The sequence below is a fragment of the Coenobita brevimanus genome, chromosome 110 (genome assembly GCF_032717465.1).
Source record: "Coenobita brevimanus isolate Jiangsu-jjx chromosome 110, ASM3271746v2, whole genome shotgun sequence".
Taxonomy (NCBI): domain Eukaryota; kingdom Metazoa; phylum Arthropoda; class Malacostraca; order Decapoda; family Coenobitidae; genus Coenobita; species Coenobita brevimanus.
In genome coordinates, this window is record NC_137063.1 from 12,586,015 (window position 1) to 12,606,600 (window position 20,586).

General features: G+C 43.1%; 1 protein-coding gene and 1 pseudogene across 1 annotated transcript in view; both read left to right on the forward strand.

Annotated features, from left to right (window-relative positions):
• LOC145417306 (uncharacterized) overlaps positions 1-20,586 on the forward strand; it is a 564,754-nt gene that overhangs the window by 477,543 nt on the left and 66,625 nt on the right. Inside the window, exons 8-9 of the mRNA XM_080285979.1 lie at positions 7,612-7,780; positions 7,997-8,070. Of these exons, the coding sequence (XP_080142105.1) occupies positions 7,612-7,780; positions 7,997-8,004 (177 nt within the window). The 3' untranslated portion in view covers positions 8,005-8,070. The remainder of the gene's footprint in view (positions 1-7,611; positions 7,781-7,996; positions 8,071-20,586) is intronic.
• LOC145417632 (5S ribosomal RNA) lies at positions 13,883-14,002 on the forward strand (annotated as a pseudogene).

Genomic DNA, 20,586 nt, shown 5'->3' on the forward strand with positions numbered 1-20,586 from the left:
TTATCAGGTGACAAAGTATCCCAGACCAGCACTCCCCAGTCCTTGTCTTCTCTTGCTTTTGTGATTGGTTCATTACCCATCAGATAATTCAGGGATAGTCTCCTGGTACTTTTACCCATTTCTAATATTTTACGTTTTTTTGCTTTGAATTTCATATTCCATATCCAGCTCCAATCATGAATCCTATCCAGGTCCTCCTGCAGCATTTTACAGTCTTCTTCAACTTCTACTCTCCTCATGATCTTTGCACTGTCAGCAAACAGACTTGCATAACTGTTCGTTCCATCTACCATTTCGTTTACATACATCAGGAACATTACTGGTGCTAACATCCAGTCCTGTGTGACTCCACTTGTTACTTTCCTCCATTCAGACATCCTGTCTTTTATTACTGCCCTCATTTGTCTGTTTCTCAAGAAGTCTGTCATCCACTCAAAGAGGTTCCCCTTTAGTCCTTCTGTGGGTTCCAGTTTGCACATCAGTCACTTGTGGGGTACCTTGTCAAAGGCTTTCTCCAAATCTGAATACACACAGTCCACCCAAATGTCTCTCTCCTGTAGCATGTGTATCACCCTTGAGTAGAAGCTCAATAGGTTGGAAACTCACAACCTTCCACTTCTGAATCCAAACTGACTTTCTCCCAAAATGTCCATCTCCTCCAGATATTTTAACCACGTTTCTTTCAGGATTCTCTCGCACAATTTTGCAACCATGCAGGTCAGAGACACTAGTCTATAATTCAGGGGTTCTTCCTTGTTCCCTCCCTTATAAATTGGTATCACATTGGCCCTCATCCATTTCCGAGGCACTTTCCCTTCTTCCAGAGAACACATAATTAAAATGTGAATTTTATCCGCCATTAAGCAACGTTGGGTCTGGTTAGTACTTGGATGGGTGACCGCCTGGGAACACCAGATGCTGTTGGCATCCCTACGTGTCAAGTGGGGTTGGTGGAGGATTAGTGCCCCTCCCTGTAAAACAATTAACTCTAAGCCCTTGGCCACCCCGTTTGGGATACATGGCGTCTGGCAATGAATGAATGAATGAATGAATGTTATCTGCATTCCATTAGTATCCAGTTAGAGACCCTGTCTGGTCCTGGGGCCTTTCTCAGCACTTGAGTTTCCAGCAATTTGTATACTTCTTGCACTTCAGCATTTACATCTTTTAATGCTACATATCTAGTCACTCCCTCCTCCTCCACAAAATCACTTTCTCTAGTGAAGACTGATTGGAAGCATTTGTTTATTGTTTCAGCTTGCGTAACTGCATCTTTATAGGCATTTCCTTCTTCTTTCAGCGTATTGACTCCATCCTTTTGTTTCAATTTGCCATTAACAAACCTGTAAAACAATTTAGGTTCTTCCTTACATTTGTCAACTATACCTTTTTTTCTTCCTTACATTTGTCAACTATACTTTTTTTTGAAGTTTCTTCATCTGTACATATTCTTGTATATTCATTTCTAGTTCATTTATATTCTTCCTGTGTTCTATCATTACTTCTCTTTCTTCATTTGTTCCATACCTTATCTCTTTCTTTTTTTGCAATCATACACCTTTTGTTGAACCAGTAATAACTCTAGTTCTCATTCCCACTAACTTTTGGCACATACCTTTCCACACCCTTATTATAGAAGTTTAGAAAGATATCGCACTTCTTCTGTGTCTCTCTTATTTCCCAGAATTCTCACCAATCCACTTCTTCGAAATATTGTCTCAATCCTGTAAAGTTTGCTTTCCCAAAGTTGTATCTTTGATGCCTGTATAGTTCATCTTATCTCCTCATTTCCTTTTATCGTTTGTAAATCCATCACAGCATGATCACTTTTTCCTATAGGATACAGATATTTCAGAGATTCAGTTGCATCAGGTTCTTTGGTTAGAATTAATTCTAGTCTTGCTGGTATGTCATCACCTCTAAATCTTGTCTCTTCTTTGATCCACTGGGTCATTGCATTATCCATTGCTACATTTAATAGTATACTGCCCCACGAATCTTCGCTACTTCCTGAATCTAACTCCTCCCAGTTTACCTCTTTCTCAGTCACTTTCTGTAGGTGTCTAGCTATGTCTGACAACATCTGAAATTCCTCCTCATTCCATGCCCATGTCTTGAGGGGAACTTATGCTACTGCAGTGTTTCTCTTGCCTTTCCCTCTGGTTTCTATTATCATGTTTATCATGTCAGCCAGACCTTCTCCCATTTCCACACTATCCACATTCAGGCTGTTTTTCACTGCTATCGTCACTCCTTCTCCCACTGTTTCTTTTCTATCTCTACTCCATATTTTGTATTTCCCATCTCCCATTTGGATTTCAATGTTCTCTCTTAGCTTGGTCTGCGAAGCACATTATGTCCAGCTCATTTACCCTCAAGAAGTCAGCTTTTTCTGGACTTGCTGAGATTAGACCATCTACATTAACATATGCCACTTTCAGTCTTTTGGATTGTTTTTTATTTTGTCCTTCTCTCTCCCCTTCTCCTTTAGTACCACTTCCTCAGTTTCTGATCCATAACTCCAATAGAACTCTGTCTTCTCTTCCTCTGTTCTCTGGTCGTTTTTTTCCTTCACTTCCTTAACAAGTTCCTTTATTTTAGCTCTCTTTTCATTTGCATCTCTCCTTATCCAAATATTTTTTAATCATTCTTTATCTGCTAATTTCCAAGTGTTGTTGATTATTCCATTCATTGTGACCTGAGATTGAAATTTTACTTTGAGTGGCCTTGCCCCTCCCTCCATATATTTTCCCAGCCTAAACACTTCTTTGATATCCTCTTGGGCTTCATCTTTTCCTTCCATAACTATTGATACTATTTCCTTCGCCCTTCTCAGTTCTTCGCTTTCACTTTCTGATCTCCCTAACATCAGTTTTTCCTTCAAACCTGAGATAATCACACATTTTTTCTTATCTGCTGCGTCTCTGACAAGTGATTCTTTATGTTTTAGTACCTTCACCACTTCCTTCTCTATCTTTTCCTGGTTTTCCTTTTTCTTTTGTTCTAAAATCTCCTTAAGACTTATTTCATCTTCCTGTTGAGTTTTCTTCCACCCTTTATGGTGTTCTTGGATTTCCTTGATATGCTGCTTGTGCATCTTAGTTTTAGATTCATGCTCGTCATGTTGTGCACTTCATCTTGTCCCTTTCCTCCTTCAGCCTCTAAGTTTCCCAATGGAGCTGTTTTATTTCCCTTGCAGCTGATTCAGTTTAATTGAGATACCTTTCTCTCGTGGTCAGCACTGCGTGACCAGATGCTCTCTAACCGATTTCTCTTTTATCTCCCCCTCCTGTTCCGAGGTTCGTTCTTGTAATTTGCTAATTATTGCCCATACCTATTTTAATTCCTGGGCATTCTTCTCAGCCATTTTCTCCATGCTTGTTATTTGTGTTTGGTTCAGTTTGATACTTCCATTGCTTTGGTCATCATTGGACAACCCTGCAAACTCACTATCACTGGATATAAACAATTAACTGCTTCTCTCCGCCATGGTGCAGTCGTATAAAATTTAAAAACATCACTGTGTTTTACTTTTATTTGATTGACATCTCCAGCTTACTTTTGCTCAGATGAGATGGGACCACCACTTACACATTCAATTTGCATATTCACAATAGTCATTCTTCCTTTTTGCCTCCGATTTTGCGTTACTTTCCAACAATGTGCATGGAGCTCCGCCTCTGATGATGTCCTGCATGTGTGTGCGTTTGTGAGAGAGAGAGAGAGAGAGAGAGAGAGAGTGAGTGAGTGAGTGAGTAAGAGTGTGAGTGAGAGACAGTGAGAGAGCTGGAGGATGAGTGAGTGAGCAAGTGAGTGAGATGGGGTAGGGTGGGGAGTAGTAGGGCATTATGATTTTCTTTCCTTCCTCCCTGTCCCATCACCCTCCCTCACTCCTGCTCATCTCCCTCCTTGTCCTCCTGCCTTTCCCTTCTCCCCCACCCTCCGTGACACTTACTTGTCTCCCTCTCTGCCCTCACCCACCTGTGCTATTAACCCTCCCCATTCCCTCCCCCTCCCCCACCCCTGCTTGTCTCCCTCGCATCCCTCATCTTCCCCCGCCACCATGTAGCTTGCTGCCGCCTGCCTGGCTGTAGCCTTTGAATTGCTCTTCCAAACCTCACCTACCTGCATGTGGTGTTTGCTGTCTCATTTTCTAGCAATAGTATTTTTTATGAGGATAATAATACAGTGTTACCTATGATGTTTCTGTGTCAGTCTCTGTTGATTGAGTAAGGTATATGAGAGTTTGGGTATGGGCCTGGAACGCATCTCTGACTTTTCTTCAGTATCTTATGCGGAAAATTGCTTCGATATGTATATCAGAAAAAGTCTGGGTTAGCAGAGGGAAGTCCAGATGTCGCTTTTATTGGACTTTCATTTTTTTCAGAGTGGCTTGGGCCCAGATTAGTCCATTATAATGAGGTTTTACTGCATGCCCTAGTGTTGATTGGTTTGACAATGAGTGAATTAGCTAGTTCAAAATTATTCTGTGTTCACAGGTAATTTATTTCCAGGAAGGTAGAAGTGGATAATCAGAAAAAGATTGTCTGGTGGTAACTACACTTACACCTTTAAGCAGGGTTGGCCCACTAGCCCAACATTTGTCATTAAAAGTTTCATCAGTGAAGAAATGTTTCCTTTGCAGACCTTGAAGTTATATAATTCCTTTATCACATATAATTCCTCTATCACATATGAAGATGAGAATGGGAGTGCGTTAGTGGACATTTGTGCTGGGAGGGGGTTGGTGATAGCCAATACCCTCTTCAGGCATAAAATGATCCACAGGTATACATGGCGAGTGATGAGAAGGGTGGGTGGTGAACTGAATGAAAGGAAGGCAATGATTGATGTGTGTGTGTGGATGAAAGGATGCGAAGATGTGTAATGGATGCAAGAGTGTATAGAGGTTGGGGGAGTGGACTTTCTGACCACTACTTGGTGATGGCCAGAATTAGAGTTCAAGTAAGATGGAGGAATAGAAGAAGGGAAAGACGAGAGGAAGGAGTAGTTGCAAGGAGAGTGGAAAGGTTACAAGAGGATAAGAAAAAGGCAGAGTATAAGAGAGAAGTAGAGGAACGATTGGGCAAATATAAATTGGAGCAGATGGAAGACGTGGAAGGTGTGTGTAGCATATTTACAGAAGAAATATGTGCAGCATGTGATGTGGTGTGTGGAAGGAAGAGAAGATGGAGGGGGGTGCAAGGAACAGCGTGGTGGACTGAAGAGGTGAAACAGGCTGTGGTACAAAAGAAGAAAGCATACAATGAATGGATGAGAAATAGGGGCGTGGAAGAAGTTGAGAGGCGGAAGAGGGAGTTATATGTAGAAAGAAAGAGAGAGGTGAAAAGATTAGTAAGAGAGAGTAAGAAGAGAGTGGATGAGGAATTTGGAAGGAATTTGAGTGTAAAGTGGAGGGACTGTAAGAAAATGTTCTGGAGAGAGGTGAAAAGAGTAAGACAGGGTGGAAGTGAAGTTAGCAGGGGAGTGAAAGATAAAAATGGTAGATTACTAGTGGAGAAGGGAGAAAAAGTGAGCAGATGGAGAGAACACTTTAAGGAATTGTTGAACGTGGAGGATGGAAGTAATGCGAGTATAAGTGGCTGGGGAATGGCTGGGAGAAGGAGGGAGGTGAGAAGACAGGAAGAAATCAGTAGGATAGAAGTTGTGGAAGCAATGAAGAAAGTTAAATTGGGGAAAGCCCCAGGAATTGATGGAGTGTGTGGTGAAATGCTGAAGCATGGGGGAGAGATAGTAGTAGAATGGATGTGGAAGATGTGCAGATTGGCCTGGGAGGAAGGTAGAGTCCTGGAGGATTGGAAGTCAGGTATAATTATTCCCTTGTACAAAGGAAAAGGGGAAAAAGAAGTGTGTGGTAATCATAGGGACATATGTCTTCTTAGTATAATAGGAAAAGTGTATGGTAGGATACTTACTGACAGAGTTAGAGAAAGAACAGAGAATTTAGTTGGAGAAGAACAGGGAGGCTTTAGGAAGGGAAGAGGTTGTGTAGATCAGATATTCATTCTTAGATCTTTAGTGGAAAAGTTTCTAGAGAAGGGAAAGAAGTTGTATGCGGCGTTCATGGATTTGGAGAAAGCATATGACAGGGTGGATACACAAGGATTGTGGAAAGTGTTAAGAATATATGGAGTAAATGGGAAGTTGTCGAATGCTGTGAAGAGTATGTACGATGGTGCAAAGGCTGCAGTGTGTGTGGATGGTGAACTAAGTGAATCTTTCTCTTTGAAGGTTGGGTTGAAACAGGGATGTGTCATGTCTCCATGGTTGTTCAATCTGTACATGGATTGGGTAATAAAAGAGGTACAAGGTAGGGTAGTGGATGTTGGAGTGGCCCTGGTGAGAGAGGATAGTGTTTGGAAACTCCCTGTACTGTTGTTTGCAGATGATACTGTGTTGTTGAGTGAAGACGAAGGGGAGCTGCAAGGCTTGGTGGATGAGTTTGAGAGAGTGTATAAGAAACGGAATCTAAAGGTGAATGTAGGGAAGAGTAAAGTGATGGTCTTTGAGAGAGGTGAAGTCAGTGAATGTACAGCGAGGTTGGATGGTGAGGAATTGGAAAATGTGAGTACGTTTAAGTACTTGGGTAGTGTGATGAGTAAGGATGGAGATTTGGAGGGTGAAGTGCTTGAAAGGGTACAGCAGGGAAGAAAGTTTGCTGGTTCTGTGAAAGCAGTGATAAGAAACAGGGAAGTGAGCATGGAAGTGAAAAAGTTACTACATGACAGTATTGTGATACCAACTCTAATGTACGGAAGTGAAGCTTGGACGTTGTTGGAAGGACACAAGTCAAGAGTGAGAGTAGTGGAAATGAGTTTTTTAAGAGGAGCATGTGGAGTCACATGGAAAGACAGGCTGACGAATGAGGATATAAAGGAGCGTTGTGGTGTTGATGTGGATGTGATAGGAAGCGTTATGAGGAACACACTGAGGTGGTTTGGCCATGTGGAGAGGATGGAGGGTGAAAAACTGACGAAGAGAGTGTATGTGAGTGAGGTGGAGGGGGAAAGAGGGAGGGGGAGGCTGAGGATGAGATGGAGGGATGGGGTGGAGAGGTATATGAGAGAGGGGGATGTGAGTTGGGAGGAGGGCAGTGAAATGGCGGGGGACAGGGCGACTTGGAGGCGATTTGTTTGTGGCCACCCCAAACGGGATTGAGGCATCTGGGAATAGATAGATAGATAGACATATGAATCCTTTCCCATTTATGGAACAGGTCTCTGATCCACACAGGGGGATCAAGGTTGGACCTTAGTGTTGTTTGCTGACATGTTTTGTAGCTACTGTTTTAGTGCATTACCCATGTTGCCCTTGTACAAAATCTTGACATCTGATGCTCCAGTGAGGTGAGGTGCTCCAACTTGATGTGGCCCATATGGGTCTACTTCTGAGTGATGTTTGAATTTTCTTGATCACATAATGCCACCAAGGTCACTATGCCCCAGATGGGGCAGTACTGGGATGGATGATGGATAGATTGATAGATGCTCTTTACATGTGCACCCAGTGGACATAAATAACAAAATGTAAACTTTAGTAAAGCTTTGATAGCATTGTCATTGTCTTTATATGAGCTTTATTTTTTTACAGAATGCACATAGTCAGAATTCTTCAAGAAATCCAGCACAAGGCTCATCTAGTATCTTGGGCAGAGGTGAAGGAGAGCAAAGAGGAGATGGAGGGGGAATGAATGCCTTACCCATCAACCAGGGGAGTGGACCTTTTCTGCCAGCTGGGGGTCTTCTAGATCCTGAGAGTGGTACGAAACAATGCTTATCAAAATTTTGTGTCATATTGTTCACTGATAAAGCAGTACAGGCAGTCCCTGGTATCTGCACAACTGATATCTGATTTTTCACTTATTCAATTTTTTTTTTTTTTTTAACCCCTCTATCCAAATCAATATTCTCATTCAGCCATATATCTAATGCCTGTACAGTACCATAAAAATACCCCTATGAATAACTTTTTTCAGTTATATGAACTGCTAGACACCGAAAAACGGCCAGTCAACCAAATAGAAAGTGTGCCTGTACTGTATGCTGTCTGGTAGGTGCACATCCCAACTTATGTCTGTCAGTACATCATTCCCCATTTGTTTACCATAACTCCACCCATCATCATCCTCTCACCTGCCATCTCTGTAGAAGGTTGAATTGCCATCTGTTTTCACTGAAAGCCATCAGTGTTTGGTTGTGCCAATTGTAATTAATTACTTAGTGTAAAATGATTGCCATGTATCAGGGCATAACAGTAGGTGCATTGCACACTAAGAATAAGAAAGACTTTAGTACAACAGCTCATGCTCTTGCCTAGGATGGACAGAAGAAGGGACTGGATTGGAAACTATGAGCTTGTAAATTATGAAAATGACACAGTGTATTTTCGGTTAATGTGATTGATATTGCAAGGCAGATGCATGCAAGCATGTTGGAGACTTTATAAATGTTATGATTGTATGCCCATGGAGATAATTGAATTAAAGTTCATACTTCAGTTAAATAATGCTGGAGGCAGAGTACCTGTGCTATACTGTGCTAATTCTGTAATCATACTGTACTTTGCCTCAGAGTGAACCATATTGTGAGCTTTTGTCAGAATTCATTGAAGTATCAACAGTTACACAGTAATGCTGCAGATAAGCAGTCCTGTACTCCCCCAGTATCCCTGCTTGTCGTACGAGGCGACTAAAAGGGTTGGTGGTGGGTTAGTGCCCCACCCCGTAAAAAGAACTAACTAAAAAAGCAAATAAAGCGCCTCGGACCCGGACGGACCATACGTTGACGACTAAGGAACGGACAAAGGACATTCTGAGAGTAGGAACGTGGAATGTGAGAGGAGTGAATGATGAAGTGAAAGAGAGAGAGATTGTCCAGATGCTTGAGGATGCAAAAGTGGATATATGTGGATTGACTGAAACTAAATGGAAAGGTGAAAGGATGAGAGAATGGGAATACGGTGTAGGTATATGTGCGGGAGTCAGTGAGAATGAGAGGGCAAGAGAGGGAGTATGTCTGATGATAAGCAAGAAGTGGAAGGAGAATATAAGAGAGTATGGAACAGTGGGTGCAAGGATTGTATGGGTGAGGATGAAAGTAGGTATACAAGCATGGGCGATTGTATGTGTGTATGCTCCAACAGAGGATCGAGTGGCAAGAGTGAAAGATGAGTTTTGGGCGAGAGTAGAAGCATGTATGGACAAGTTTGAGAGGAGCGAGAGAGTGCTGTTGATTGGAGACATGAATGTACGAGTGGATGGAGTGGTTGGTCAGTGGGGTGTGCCAGCGGAAGTAGATGGGAATGGTAGTGCTTTGGTGGACATCTGTGCTGGTAAGGGGTTGGCAATAGCCAACACCTACTTTCGTCATAAGATGATCCACCGGTATACATGGAGAGTAATGAGGAGGATGGATGGTGAACTTGTTGAACGAAAGGCAATGATAGACTACGTGTGTGTGGATGAGCGAATGAGAAGACAAGTGTTGGATGCAAGGGTGTGGAGAGGGTGGGGGAATGGAGTCTCGGACCATCACTTAGTGATGGCCAAGGTAGAGCTGCGAAGAAAGTGGTTGAGGAGGCGAAGGGGAAGACAGGAGGAAGCAGCTCCTGTGAGAAGAGTGGAGAAATTGCAAGATAGTGAGAAGAGGACAGAGTATAAGAGCATAGTGGAAGAAAGATTGGGAAGGTATGAGCTAGAGCAGATGGAAGGGGTGGAAGACGTATTGTGTAAGATATTCACGGAAGAGATAAGCGCAGCGTGTGAGGCGGTTTGTGGAGTGAGGAGGAGATGCAAGGGTGTGCAAGGGACAGCATGGTGGAATGATGAGGTGAAACGAGCTGTGGAACAAAAGAAGAAGGCATATGGTGAATGGTTGGCGAGTAGAGGTAGGGGAGAAGATGAGAGAGAGAAGAGAGAGGTATATGTGAGCAGGAGAAGGGACGTTAAGAGACTGGTGAAGGAGAGTAAGAAGAAAGTGGATGAAGAGTTTGGGAGGAATCTGAGTGTGAAATGGAGGGAGAGTAAGAAATTGTTTTGGAAGGAGGTAAAGAAAGTAAGGCAGTGTGAAAGGGGAAATAGTAGGGGAGTGAAAGATAGGAATAACAGATTGTTGGTGGAGAAGAGAGAGAAATTGAGGAGATGGAAGGAGCACTTTGAGGATTTGTTGAATGTAGAGAGTGAGAGCAGTGTGAGTATAAGTGGTTGGGGAATGGCTGGGAGAAGAAGAGATGAGAGGAGGGAGGAAGAGATCAGTAGGTCGGAAGTAGTGGAAGCGATGAAGAAGATTAAGCTGGGAAAGGCCCCAGGAATTGATGGAGTGTGTGGTGAAATGCTTAGGTATGGGGGTGAGATTGTTGTGGAGTGGATATGGAAGTTGTGTAGATTGGCTTGGGAAGAGGGAAGGGTTCCAGAGGACTGGAAATCAGGTATAATTGTTCCTCTGTACAAAGGAAAAGGGGAGAGAGAAGTATGTGGTAACCATAGGGGTATTTGCCTTCTTAGTGTGACTGGTAAAATATATGGTAGAATACTCATTGGTAGGGTTAGGCATATGACAGAGGAGCTAGTTGGAGAAGAACAAGGGGGATTTAGAAAGGGAAAAGGGTGTGTAGATCAGATATTTGTTCTAAGATGTTTAGTGGAGAAGTATCTAGAGAAGGGAAGGAAAGTGTACGCTGCCTTCATGGACTTGAGAAAGCTTATGACAGAATAGATAGGAAAGGTATGTGGAAGGTACTAAGAATATATGGAGTGGAGGGGAAATTGTTGAGTGCTGTGAAGAGTATGTACGAGGGAGCTAGGGCTACGGTGCGAGTGGATGGTGAGCTGAGTGAGTTCTTTGATCTCAATGTGGGACTGAAACAGGGGTGTGTAATGTCTCCATGGCTGTTTAATATATATATGGATGGGGTCGTAAAGGAGGTACAAGGTAGGGCAGTGGATGTGGGGTGGCCCTAATGAATGAGGGTGAGATTTGGAAGCTTCCGGTGTTGCTGTTTGCTGATGATACAGTATTGATGAGTGAAGATGAATGGGAGTTGCAAGGTTTGGTGAATGAATTTGGGACAGTGTGTAGGAGGAGGAAGCTGAAAGTTAATGTAAACAAAAGTAAAGTTATGGTGTTTGAGAGGAATGAAGTCACAGAGTGTGCAGTGAGGTTGGATGGTGAGGATATGGAGAATGTGAGTGCATTCAAGTACTTGGGTAGTGTGATGAGTAAGGATGGAACTTTGGGGGATGAAGTACGTGAAAGGGTACAGCAGGGAAGGAAGGTTGTTGGCACACTGAAAGCAGTGATGAGAAATAGGGAGGTGAGTATGGAAGTTAAGAAGTCACTGCATGATGGTATTGTGATCCCTACCCTGACGTATGGAAGCGAGGCGTGGACCTTGCAAGAGGGGAACAAGTCAAGAGTGAGAGCAGTGGAAATGAGTTACTTGAGAGGAGCATGTGGAGTGACATGGAGGGACAGGTTGACGAATGAAGAAGTGAAGGAACGTTGTGGGGTAGATGTGGATGTGGTTGAAAAGATTAGGAGAAATACACTGAGGTGGTTTGGACATGTGGAGAGGATGGAGAATGAAAGACTGACTAAGAGGGTGTATGTAGGTGAGGTGGAGGGAGGGAGAGGGAGGGGTAGACCGAGGGTGAGGTGGAGGGATGGAGTTGAGAGGTATATGAGGGAGGGGGGGGTGAGTTGGGGGGAGGGGAGTCAAATGGTGGGTGACAGAGTGACTTGGAGGCGTTTTGTCTGCGGCCACCCTTTGCGGGATTAGGGCGTCGGGCTATAGATAGATAGATAGATAGTGTTTAATAGCAAAATGACACATAATGATATGCTTTTATGCATACCCTAAGGCAAGATACTCTACCAGCCCCACCTTGGAGAGAGACATTATATCATGTGCACAAAAATTCAGATAAGCTTCACCAGTGAAATATCATTTGTGTACAGTATGACCAAAGCTTCGCCATGAGACTAACAGTTGGTAAGGCCATGTTGCAACTTGAACGTGAAGAGCCAACGCTCGGATGCCTTGAAGTCTAGGGTGTCGTGAAGCCTTGCGAACTTCTCAGCAGCAGCCTTCAGCTCTGTACCACGTACCATCACACCAGCAGCACGTTGCTGTTGATACCAAATCAATGTGGAGCGGTCGACTTCAGCAAACTTGAGAGTAAACATTATCTTCCTCTCCACGTTGCATTTGCTTTTCGACAAGAAGTCAGCCGTGTACTGCATGAGTTTGTCTCGGGATCTCTTAATATCAAACAAAGTAGATCGGGCCAGGTTGAACTGACAGAGGATGCGTGACGAAGACCATCCCACATCTACTTTCTCCAATATCTCCCGCTTCTTCTCCAGAGTCAAAACCACTCTCTTCCTCTTCTCAGGCAGCAGGTCCATCATCACACACACGAAGGAGAGGCACGAGAGCAGCAGGAGTGCCTGCAGCAGGTAAGGCACCACCACAAAAGTGAGCACGTGGGCAGCCATGACGACGAGCGTTCACTCACGACGAGACAGGCGGAAAGTGGGGAGGATGCAGGGGCGCTCTAACTGACGTCGGAGGAATGACGCACCACAACAAAGCTGTCACGCGCCGGTGCGCCAAGTTCAAATTACAGGCGGGAATTTTTTTTATTTTTTTTTCTAATTTTTTGCGGTTTTCGGACCATTTTGGGAATATTGGATCCCGGGACAATTATGTCTGGTAAGTGGGGATGTCCGGAAAGTGGGCGTCCGGAAAGTAGAGGGATTACTGCATATACAACACACAAAATACCGCTTCTCCTCCCTCTCTGATCTCCAGTCCAAACACTCCCTCTCCCAATGGCAATCCCATAAAAACTGTCTCCATTCAAAATTCCCCGCCTTATATACCCTCCGGCAGCATGCATGGGTCAAAACGCAGCTGGAGGCCAGACGAGAAATATACAGAAAAGAGCTAGGCAAATTAATCTCTCCCCCATACTCCGAACATTATAATTGTCACTGGTGAATACAAATCTTTATGTCGCCATTTTAAGCTCCACCAAAAGTCACTGATATTAAAAACAATTTTAGTCACACCTGCATCGAGAGAGCAAACAGAATTATATAAGACTTTATAAATGTGTACAAACCAACAGGCAAAAACATGATAGTGAATGCATGTGTGTGGATGCTAGTGCACATAGCATCGACGTACACACATATGCATTGCGACATGCACGCATTATACATACATGTATAATATACACAAAAGTATATGTACTTTCTTACACATGTAACACGCCCACACCTAAGAAAGAATTTTCCCTCAAGAAAATTCCTTCTTAAGAAAGTGACAATCAGCGATGATATTGTCAACACCCTTAATATGTCCAACATGCAAATGAAACTGCTGAAGGAACATAACTCCAAAGCATCAATTGCTGATTCATCATCTTCAAATTATTCAGAAATTTGAGTGGGTGATGATCAGTATATACAATGACAGTAGGTCTAAATGCAGGGACATACACAGAAAAGTGCTGCGGGACAAGGATTAGGGCTAATAGTTCCTTTTTGATAACGGAATAATTACGTTGAGGAATAGAAAATTTCTTACTGAAATAACAAACAGGATGCTCTACACCATGATCATCGTCCTGCATCAACACATCTCCTGCACCCACATTACTAGCATCTACAGCAAGTTTAAATGTCATATTAAAGTTTGGTGCAGCGATAACTAGATAATTACATAAGACCTCCTTGGCTCCATCACAACTACTCTGACACACATCAGTCCAGATGTATTTTCTATATGTTATGCAATTCAGTGAGAGGGGCCACTATTGTTGCAGAGTACTTCAAAAAACGACGGTGTAACTAATACTGCCGAGGATCCATACCACGCTGAGTACACCGCTTCCCGTCCGATCGACGAAGTTAAGCAACGTTGGGTCTGGTTAGTACTTGGATGGGTGACCGCCTGGGAACACCAGATGCTGTTGGCATAACGTTCTCCCTACGTGTCAAGTGGGGTTGGTGGAGGATTAGTCCCCCTCCCTGTAAAACAATTAACTCTAAGCCCTTGGCCACCCCGTTTGGGATACATGGCGTCTGGCAATGAATGAATGAAAAATGAAATTCTCTGAAGCTCATGTCTGTTTTGTGGTGCCTTAAAATTCTTTAATGCCTCCACCTTAGAGTCAGGGGGCATACACAACCATGACCAACCATATAAACAAGATATTGAATTTGTGCACAAACAAACTCGCACTTCTTTAAATTTACTACAGGACGAGCCTCGGAAAGCCTGGAGAGCAAAACACCTAGTTCTCTTAAGTGGCTTTTCCAGTCATTGGTAATGACTACTACATCATCCAGATATGCCACACAATGCTTCATACCACTGACAACTATGTTCATTAATCACTGGAACATTGCCGGGACATTTTTCATACCACATGGCATCACATTACACTGATATGTTTGTTCGTCTGCCACAAAACATGAGACTTCCTTAGCCTGTTCAGTCAGAGGCACTTGCCAGAAGCCTTTCCTGAGATCTAACTTGGTGATACAACTAGATGAGCCAGTGCAATCGATGTAGTCCTCAAGCTGGGGCAATGGGTATGTATCAGTCTTGGTAAGCGCATTCACCCGTCTTTACAGTAGTCTACACAAAATCTTGCGGTGCCGTCTGGTTTAGGCTGCAACATCACAGGGGAACTCCAGGGACTAACACAGGGGGGGATATAAGCCCGAGGTCCAACATATGATTGAGCTCCTGATGTAGCACGCCAACACATTGAGGACTGACTCGATAAGGGGGCAACTTCACAGGAGCAACGTCACCCACATCCTTGTCGTGCTGAATCCAATCGGTCTTCCCAGGGGCACTGCTGAATACTACCTTGTAAGTTGAGAAGAGGGCAACCAACTATGATGCTTGATCCTGAGGCAGTTGTGCTAACTTGGAGTTGAGAGTGGACTCCGCCTCATCATTCTTCACTCATCTACAATCTGGAAACTAGCAGTCCACCTCAAACAAACCGTTATCAACACCCTCCCCAGCAACAACAGCAGAGACAAGGTGTACGGGAGCCGGAGAATCTGGTGCACAATGGTACGGCTTCAGCATATTCACATGGCACAGTTGATGCCTCTTCCTTCTGTCGGGGGTCTCCACCAGGTAGTTGGTGTCTCCAGTACACCACACTACAGGGTAAGGACCACTAAACTTAGTGGCCAGCGGCTGACCCTGCAGTGGCAACAACACCAAAACCTCATCGCCGACCTTAAACTCCCTCAGCCTGGCCTTTCGATCATACCACACCTTCATGTTTTCCTGAGCTAGCTTGAGATTTTTCCGGGCCAGCTTTAGAGTCTCACTCATACAGGTCTTGAAGTCCTGCACATAATGGAGTAAGCTCTTGCTCTTGCTCTTGGCGAGGTTACTCCTCCAAGTCTCCTTAACCAAGCTCAAGGGACCCCGAACTCGATGGGCAAACACGAGCTCGTTAGGATAGAAACCCAAACTCTCCTGGGGTACTTCCCTGGTAGCAAACAGGAGGAAGGGCACACCGCGGTCCCAGTCCTTAGCGTGCTCCAGACAGTACTTGTGGAGCATATTCTTGAGTTTCTGTTGGTAACACGCCAAGGCACCTTGCGTCTCCGGATGGTAGGCACTGCTCTTGATAATGTGTGATGCCAAGTTGAGCTAATGACTGCTGGAAGATGTTGGACAGGAAAGTCGACCCTCTATCTGACTGAACCTCACAGGGCAAACGAAGAAGCAGGGGCAACACTGCTCGTCACCGCCTGTACCACACCTCCTGAAACAGTGGGCTCCTACACAACTGTGGCCTCCTACACAACTGTGGCCTCCTTCTTCCCACCTTCCAGCACAACATCAACCCTAGAAGGGGGTAAAACATCAGAGTTTCCCTGACTAACAACTGGGGAACCAACTGAAGGGGTAACCACAGGAGCTCCACAAGAAACAAAACTCACTGGCTCCACAACACCTGACTTTCGCCAACATCTATCTACAGTGTGACCTGGTCTCTTGCAATATGAGCAAGTAAATGGGCGGCGTGTAGGTTTTGGGGAAATGTTAGGTGTATCAGGTTTGGGTGTGGAGTAAATCATGGAGTTGGGCTTCTGAGATGGTTGTTTGGGGAGCTGACAGGGGGTAACACTTCTGAGGAACACTCCTAGGAACTTCCTTACCCTTATTCAGATTCTTAAATAATAAATAATCATCTACATAAACTGCAGCTTCAGCAGCATTCTTAACTTTCTTATCAGCAAGGTAAGTTCTTAAATCTGTATCAATCTTATTAAGGAAGTTCACAAGGATAACAAGTTCCTTAAGGTTAACATAAGATTCTGAGACATCTCCACTTTGCATCCATTGATTAAAAGCATCAGTCATCTGCCTGCTGAAATCTACAAAGGTATCATGGGGGCGCTTCCTACAATTCCTAAATATCTGCCTGTAAACTTCAGGGCTCATCTCATATGCGCACAGTATGGCTTTCTTTAGTACCTCGTAATCCTGTGATTCTTGGTGGCTAAGACTGTCATAGGCCTTCAGTGCTTTACCTTTGATTATTGTCTGAACTAGAGATGACCAGATGTCTCTGGGACACTTGTTACCTATAGCAATCTTCTCAAATCAGTCAAAGAACTCCAGGGCTAGGCACTCATCGAATGGGGGAACTAATTTAATGGGTTCAGTGGCTCTAAATTCTGAAAAAAAATGGGGAAAATTGAATGGGGCACTTGCACAATTCATATGCATTTCATAGTTAAGCTTCATCTGCTCCAGTTTTATTTTCTCCTCCTGTAGTTTAAGTTGTAACGTTCTATTTTCCTCCTCTTTCGTCTCCCTCTGAAGCTGTAGTTTAAGCTGTAACATCTTATTCTCCTCTTCCTTCTTCTCCCTCTGAAGCTGTAGTTTAACCCGCCGCGTCCCGGAGACGTGAATTCACGTCCTCATATGATGTGCACTCATATCCCGGAGACGTGAATTAATGCAGCAACATTGCAAGGTCCCTAATTTGCACAATTTTCAATTTTCGCGAGTGATTTCGCGAGTGATTTTTGGCACGTATACACTGGACACCTTCCTCTATTCCTCTATAAGATGCCAAGCAGGGACAATGTCTTACACCGCATAACCTCTCCCCCCCCCCCTGCACGCCATTGTCTTGGCAATTCACCTGTTACCAGTGACCTGGCCAATAAAGACATTCAGGGCCAGAATGATTCCCCAATCGATGACAGTGTGGAGGACAAAGTTTACATAGCATTAGAGGAAGAAACAGTCAGTAATGATGATCAGGTAATGTGGGGAAAAAATGGTCATGAACGGTGATGAGTTAGTGAGTGAAACAATGCTTATAATGCCTATATTACTGTTTGAAAACCAATATACTCTTGTACTACATATAAATTCGTAGTAAATAAATAAATAAATACTGTTTATGAGTGGATAAAATAGTTACCCTCCCATAGAACTCATTTTCTTTGGTGCCAGCCTATATAAAACCCAGTCAGGTAAGGAGGTACTCGTACCTAGATCAAGTATTTTAAACCTCAGGTGAGCGATTTCTCTATGAATTTTCGATGTTTCTCACCAAAAGTGGATGTTTGAGCCAAAAAAAAAAAGGTCCAAAAATGTCGGGACTGGGGCGTACCACTGCCCAGAAAACATCGGGATGGGACTGGTTAAGCTATAACATCCTATACTCATGATCACTCTTAACCTGCTCTGCATCAGTAGATTCTTTCTGCTCGATGACTTTGTCTTCAACTAAACTATCATGGGATGAATGAACTGATTTAGAAACTGATTCAAGGTCTGGTATGGATCCAGGGACTTCGTATGGGTCTGTGTCAAACATTTGGTGGCAGATTAAGTTAGTTAAGGGGAAGGCATTAACTGACTGACTCACTCTGAATTTCAAGAGCTTGGGCAACTAAAATTAACTCCTGCCTCTGCAACCTCCTAACCTTATCCTCCGTTGTTCCTGAGTTGATGAAGTCAGCTGCATCTTGCTGACTCACGATGTGTAGAGGCGCCACAGTAACATCACTAGTTCTACCCTCCATAATGACAGTGATAATCAGAGTATCAGGGTATCATCCTGGCGGGTAAAGCCAATTTATATGTTACAAGATGGGAATAGGCAACATAAGATAACTAAATCTGACTGTGTAAAAACTGAGAAAGACAAAGTGAAAAGGAAACTGAACAAATAGTTAAGTGATGAAAAACAGTAAAAAAAAAACTAACTCTAAGCTCACAACACAGGTCCGAAAGTAAATAAAAATTAGTTTACGTTAGCAAGGGCAAATAAACACAATGAAAAAAATACCTAATATAATACAAGCTAAAAATATTTACAGTAATCCCTCCAATATCCGACGTAATAGAGCCATAGGCAGGTCCGGATAGTGGTCCTGTCCGGATATTGGGCCTCAGCTTATGGACTTGTACTTATGGACCCTTACTCAGAGAAACACCTATACAACTCCCTCTGGACATGCATTGCACCTATTTAAGACCCAAGTCACACCAATAAGGGACATAAAAGACTGAAATAAATGCAAAAGAACCATAAAATGAGGTTTTAGAGGTAAGTTTATACAATATTAAACATTCTGGGTACTTACAAGTCCATGGCTCCTGGACTGGTTTGAACCGCCAGTTTGCAGTCCACAGTTAGTCCTCTGCACTCTAAATTCTAATTTCTTAATACTGCACATCACTGTAAATTCCTGTGTGTTCTAGTGGCGAGGTATTGCAGTTTATTCACTGTTTATTCACAAAAAACAAGCACCTGTGGCTTGCACTGCTATGAGCATCTGCTCTTGATCGGAGTTAGACTGTGACTGTTGATGATGGCGGGGTAACAGAGTTGCCAGATCGCAACGGCCACATTACCAATCTCCTCAACTTTCATTACCAAATTTAACTTTTCATTACCAAATTCGTAAAGCTAGCATTTATTCTTCACTTGTTATATATCTATCTATCTATCTATCTATCTATTGCCAGACGCCATTAATCCTGTAAGGGGTGGCCATTTGGCTTTGAGTTATTTGTTTTACGGGGAGGGGCACTAACCTTCCACCAACCCACTTGCGGACAAGTAGGGAATACATGTAATCACTCTCCTTATAATTAACACCATGTTGATTATTTTCATGCTATGTAGGGTAGCAGATTAATCAGAGAGAGCAAACAATCCACCATCTCCATCCTGTGTATCCTCATACATGTGAAAAATCCATTTGGTAATGCATTATTCTGAATCATTACCAAACAAATTTTTCATTACCAAATTGGCCCGCACTTGGTAATGAAATATACCAAATGGCAACCCTGACAGGGGAGAGGGGAGGAAGGAAGGGGTGAAGGGACCATGGTGTAACAGCTGTTCGGTGCCAGCGGCAATTTCAAATTACGGGTGGGGAAAAAAGTCAGATTTTTTTCGAATTTTTTGCGTTTTTTGGCCCATTTTGGGAATATTGGATCCCAGGACGATTATGTCCGGTTAGTGGGGATGTTCGGATATTGGGCTTTCGGATATTAGAGGGATTACTTTTACAATGAGATAATGAAACACAAAAGAATGAGAAAGACAAGCAACCTGATAATACCCTGAATAATCACATTAAAGTCTGGGAGCAAACTTGCCAGATAAAAGAAACAAAATCATACTAAAAGAGAGAACTGCACTCAATTGCCACAAATAATAATGATAATACAGTAACAATAATATTTGCAATTGGATGCTGATACAAAGTGAAACGATGTTCAGAAATATATACAACACACAAAATACTGCTTCTCCTCCCTCTCTGATCTCCAGTCCAAACACTCCCCCTCCCAATGGCAATCCCATAAAAACTCTCTCCATTCAAAATTCCCCGCTTTATATACCCTCCCGCTGCGTGCATGGGTCAACACGCAGCTGGAGGCCAGATGAGAAATATACAGAAAAGAGCTAAGCAAATTAATCTCTCCCCCATACTCCAAACATTATAATTATCGCTGGTGAATACAAATCTTTATGTCGCCAGTTTAAGCTCCACCAAAAGTCACTGATATTAAAAACAACTTTAGTCACACGAAAGTCGAGAGAGAAAACAGAATTAACTAAGACTTTATAAATGTGTACAAACCAACAGGCAAAAACATGATAGCAAGTGCTTGTGCATGGATGCTAGTGCACACACACGAACAGCCGGAGAGAGCAGACGTCCCAGCCATCGCTCCTAACCTTAAGTAGTTTTCAGGAATTTTGTCTGTCCCTGTCTCCTAAGGTCTTGTTTTAAATTCAAAATAATGAAAGTTAATAGACTACCAAAAATGTAAAGATTTATTGACTAAATTGTACATGAATGTTTGTAGTTTTTTTACGGTAACAGCTGTTTTGGTATTTAACCAACATCAAACATGGCCGAATATATAAACAATGAGGGACTGGAATTTCAAGGATTTGATGCTAATACCAATGTCATGGACCTGGTTAAAACATTAATTATGAGGATTAGTGAACTCGAAAAGAAAGTAGAGAAT